The 5,363-nt window shown below is 43.4% G+C and overlaps 1 protein-coding gene across 1 annotated transcript in view; it reads right to left on the reverse strand.

Annotated features, from left to right (window-relative positions):
• Window positions 1-225: 225 nt before the first annotated feature.
• Window positions 226-5,363, reverse strand: part of SHISA3 (shisa family member 3) — a 6,055-nt gene continuing 917 nt past the window's right edge. The window contains exons 2-3 of the mRNA XM_015623666.2: window positions 5,104-5,363; window positions 226-4,241 (exon numbers count right to left, since the gene is read on the reverse strand). Coding sequence (XP_015479152.1) covers window positions 3,790-4,241; window positions 5,104-5,363 — 712 coding nt within the window. The 3' untranslated portion in view covers window positions 226-3,789. The remainder of the gene's footprint in view (window positions 4,242-5,103) is intronic.

Consider the following 5,363-nt stretch of genomic DNA (forward strand, 5'->3'; position numbering starts at 1 on the left):
GTGGAATCACAGCCTTGGTGTAACTGTGAGTCAAAAACTTTATGTGATATTGTGGAGCAGTGGCTCCCTCAAAAGCAGACACATTGTTCAGAGGAGTTCAAGTCCAGACAGCACATTGCAATACACAGCGAAACAGCACTGAAAATCAGCTTCATCTCCTTAATGTTCCTTAGTGTCCCTATGTCAAGCTGTACCTAACTGAGCAGTAATGACAAAATACTTTTGAAATTGTCACCTTTTTTTTTATTCCACTGGGATTAGTATTACAAATAATCCATGAGTTTACATAGCCACATACTGTACTGCTTACCTAGTTTCAAACAGAATCCTTCAGACATTCTTGCATGTACTTGTAATGTTTTCCCTAGCACTAGAAAGTCTTGATGCATTTTGGAGATACATGCTTCAGAATCCCAAATTGTGGAAACACAAAACAAATGGCATGCCACTATTGCTCATTATCCACAGAAGGCTTGGGTTTCATCTAAGTCATTACCAGTTAATGGCAATCAAAGCATACAGTAATTAATTTAATGAGTGTGAATATTCTTTCATTTTGATTTTAGAATAGTGTAGTGCTAGTAAAAGGAGTATAAACTGAGTTCAGAATTCCAAAAGAAATAGTTAAATCTACTTTGTTAATATAGCAGTAAAGTACTGCCTGTAAATGTTACTTCAGTTAGCAAGCAATTGCTTTCAGTTCAAGCATACATCCAGCCCTTCAAACCATTTCATTAGTCATTAAAGTGCTATCACAATATCATTTCTGTTCTGTCTGCAAGTTTTAGGAAAATTTCCTGTTCCTATAAATCATAGGAGTATCTAATGCCAAAAGGCCCTTTCCATTATGAAGGAAATTCAGCATTCTAGCCTGCACACCAGATCCATCTGGGTTGGAAACTTACTGGCACAGGCAAAAGCATTTCTATCCATGGGTTGTATTCTGGCCACCTCCTTTCCTCTCCCTTCAGCTATATAGGTCACTGCTGCTGTAGCTACATGAACAATAGATTTTTTATTTATTTATAGTTTCTTCATTGTCTATTTGCAGATGGTGCATAATCCCTACTTTTACAGGTAGCCCAGCAAAGCTATTTTAACTACACCTGATCTTTCCCACCCTAAGAACCACATCTGCAGGATTTGTTGCAGTCTGGCTACTGATCTGTGAAGTACTTAGCACTCTATAAACTTACAGACTTATGTAAGTCTGATTCAATTAAATTATTCCTGTGTGTCAAGTTCTTCAACTATGAGAAAGAAAGGAAATGGCTCAGAGGGGTCTTCCCTGCTAGGCTGAGTTTCTTGCTACATGGCAAACTTCACAGCTCTCCTTAGGCTGAATAACCATTAAAATCTAAGGCTGCATGCAAGTGTAGCAAAAATCTGTCGCTATGTTAAAACATGAATAAGTGCCTGCAGAGCCCTCTGAGACCATGGCAGTGAAGCAGCCTGGCCTGTACAGCACCAAATGGTAACAGGCAGTGACTGAGCCACACTCACGCCTTTGCTGTGTACAGTCTTGGAGGAAAACGCTCGATTTCAGCCACTCACCACCTGTGTCAGTGGCTCTGATGACTCTTTGAAAGTACAGAAATTGCTCTTAGTTAAACGTGATCACGTTTCTGCTTCCAAAACAGGTCTGTGCTGCCTTGGTTTATTAGACAAAGATTTCTTCTAATTGCAAACTTACTATAATTTGCAAAAAAATACAGTTGCATTGGTTTGTTTCTGCTGTATACAGGAGAGATCAGCACATCTCACAGTATGCTTCTGAACAAGGCAGCTGATACCTCTTGAAATATTCAATGAATTTTCAGAAAGTTACTTGACGAACAGTCCCATTCATAGCCGTTCAAAATATGCAGTGAAGAGTCCTATGAAAGCTCATCAAAGGCAAGCAAAAATTTTCTTGCCCCCTTCCTTGAAGACTGTTTCTACAATCAAATTACAGGCCAGAACACTTAACTTTCAATTAATTTCCCGAATACTCAAAATCTAATTTTTAGTATCTTGCAAAACATATACACAGCTGTGTATCACAATTTGGGTTGTAATTAACGATTACAGCATTCAAGCTAGAGCCTATTACTTAGAACATCATTGTATGGAACTTGTCTTTCTGCTTAGAAACTGCTTTTCTAGCAGTAATGTCAGCTTGATTATGATGCTAATTGTGCAGTAAAAAACTTATTTAAAGGGTTATTTTGGAATATTTTTCTCATAACTACTGATCACTAGATATTTGCTACAAAAAAATTGTTCAACTCTTGAGAAAGAACTAATGAAGCTTTTCTAAACTACTTGTTAAATAGGTCAGCTATAATGCACTTCAACAGATCCTACACACAGGGAGCTTGAGACTGATAAAATAAGAAAGCTCAGCCTTTGATATTGTAGATTCTGACCCACAGAATGACTTTGTTTTTTCACAAAAATAAGTATACAGAGAAGCCCTTTAATGACTGCTTGGGGTTTTTTTCTTGTGTATTTTCCATTTGCTTACTGCATGTATTTGGTTTAGATGCTTTTTTTTTCTTCTTCCATTTGGTTTGTTGGTTTACTTAGGTGAAGGAATGTAGAAGGGCAAACAGAATTTATTCCTAGCGCAGGATGTTTAATCCAAAATACCCAACTAATCAGTGTCGTTTTTACCACTTTTTCATCACAGCTGCACGTAAAAGACATAAATGAATCTATTAGCTTGCTATATAGTCAGAATTTTATATATTAAATCTGCACAACAGGTGCAGTTAAAGTTGTAAATCATTTCTAAAAGCAGAATAAACTATTTTAACAGGAAAAAATAAGTTACACCAACCAAATTCAACAAACACTACCTGTACAGAGTCATACTGATGACACAACATTTCAACCACACAGTTTATTGGTAATTTTTTGGGGTGTTGCTACTAAATAATTAGTGATGGTGTAAATACATTTTAAATTACAAACTTGTCTTTACATTTTTTACATGGCTGATTTTACAAACAGAACTTCATGATCAGTTTGTCCAACTTATATTTGCTGAGCAAAAAGCTGACAATAAATACTTCCCTCTGAAGAATGCATTAGTAGAACACTATTTTTAGAATTTTATGTGGAAAAGTTATCAGTGATATTGCTGAATACATTCTGCTTTCCTCATAGATAATTTGGCTGTGTGGGACTGTCTGATCTCCAACTAGGCTAATTAGTACTAGTTTTATCTACCATCGTCAAAGTTTACTAATACAAATAGGCAGTGTAAGTTCAGGTAGATTATGTGTATTTTTAAAAAACCTCTGCATTTTGATATCTATTAAGATTCTTCCTCTTACTTCCATTGCTCATGGAAATGGTAAGCAGTCGGATGTTTTCAAGGACCCTCTTTAGTAAGTATTACTCCTCTCTTACCTCTCAGGCTTATTGCTGCTTTATAGAACTAGTCTTATTATTATCAGTGGAATGCAGCCACTGTTTGTTAACTAAGTTAACTGCATTAGGGTAAAATGTCATTTATAACACCTCTGTCCCAACACGGTTCTTTTGCTTGTCTCTGAACACATTCTGCACAAATTAGGCAGAGCAGTCCGGTTTTAGAGCAACTATTTGAAGTGTTTTACAATTCCTTTTTAAGTGAGATCCAAGTCTGGGAAATGCAATCTCAAGTGAGACCCCTCACTTTTCAAGGGCAACTCACCCACAGGAACAGTTCTGACTTCTGCAGCCACAGAGCACATCAGTGTGACACCCAACAGCAGCAGCCCCTGTGGTTGCAAAGGCTGTGTTAGTTCTGCACAACTTCTTTCAGCTCTGAGTAAAATCAGAGCAGCTCTTCCCAGCCAGGGCAGGCTCTGGCTGGAGAGGATACCCAAAGTACGGCGGAGACACCAGGAATCCTGATGGCTGGGTCAGGTGGACTGCATGGGCTGTCTGGAAGCAGCCAGATGTGTACGGTGGAGGTGAGGACGCCACAAGGCACCCTGGCTCTGCCCGGGGGAAGGAGAACCTGCGAACCGAGCTGCCGGTCGAACTGGAACTTGTCGCTGTACTGGACTGCCTGGATGGCGTCCTGAAGCTTGTGGAGGCCAAGATCATGGGAAGAGTCTCGGTCTGATAGCTCCGCAGAGAAAACTGTATTGGCTGTGATGGTTGTTTAGGTCTTAAACATGTGCAGCAATAAACTGCTACCAGCGAGCCCACGATAATGAAGGCAATAAATATTGATCCAACAATGAGGAATGGAACGTAGATTGGTTCTGGGAGAAGAAAGAAGAAGAAAAGCCGTGCAAATTAGTACTTAACTAACAGGTCTTCAGTGTAGAAATAAACTCCACAGTGTTTATGAAGCTCCACATCATTTCAGTCCCAATAACGTATCAATCTGCTCAGAAGACAGAGCACCATTATCACTGAAACAACATCAGACTTTAAACCCTGTAGGTTCCAGTAAAAATTTTTTTCTGTTGACAGTTTTAATAGCTACCAAAGGTAAAAGCTGTCTGCATCGTGTCCTGTTCTCTGGTTCTTCTTAGGTATAGCTCAAGAATCTCTCTCCTCTCCCCCTCCCTCAATCCCCCAAATCACCGGCACTGTCCAGTGTAACAGTTTGAATCTGCAGGCGAAGCTCAAATGCTGCAGATGCTGTTAAATCGCTTCCTTTCCTAAGGTGAAGATAAGCGCAGAACGTGTGCCTAGGGAAACGAGTTTTGGTATACGCTGCCGGATTTCTTTTGTTTGGGAAACTGACGGCCACTCGCACGGTGGGGCTGTGCATGCAGAGCACCGGGGCCCACTCACCCCTCCGGGAGCAGTAAAGTTAGACAGACACGGCAGAATTTGCCTGCGCGAACTTAAAATGCAAGCGCGCCTTCCAGTCAGGAGGGATCCTGTTGCGGGTGCCCTCGGGAGCGCGGAGCTGCGGCCCCCGCGCACCCCGGGCTCCCGCTCTGTCCCGGCGCCACCGCCTGAGCGCACCTGGAGCCTCGCCCGCCTGCAGCCCACCCGCCGGGACGGGACAGGGACCCCGCAGCCCCGCGGGGGCGGCACGGGGCTCGGCCAGGGGGATGCTCCGCGGGCACCGCCTCCCGCCCGCCTCGGGACCCGCGGCCGGGCACTCACGGGCGGTGACTCCCGGCTCCGAGGGTTCCCGGTCGTTGGTGCAGCCGCCCTGCTCCAGGCGAGCCTCGGCGGCGGCGCAGCAGTAGCGCAGAGCGCAGGAGCCGCAGCAGATGGTGGCGACCGCCGTGTCGAAGCCCTCGGGGCACTGGAAGCCCTCGTGGTAGCCCCCCTGCCCGTCCACCCAGCCGTGGCAATACTCGCCGCCGCCGGGCTGGCCCCCGCCGCCGCCGCCCAGCAGCCCCAGCAGGAGGCAGCGCAGC

The sequence above is a fragment of the Parus major genome, chromosome 4, assembly GCF_001522545.3.
Source record: "Parus major isolate Abel chromosome 4, Parus_major1.1, whole genome shotgun sequence".
Taxonomy (NCBI): Eukaryota; Metazoa; Chordata; class Aves; order Passeriformes; family Paridae; genus Parus; species Parus major.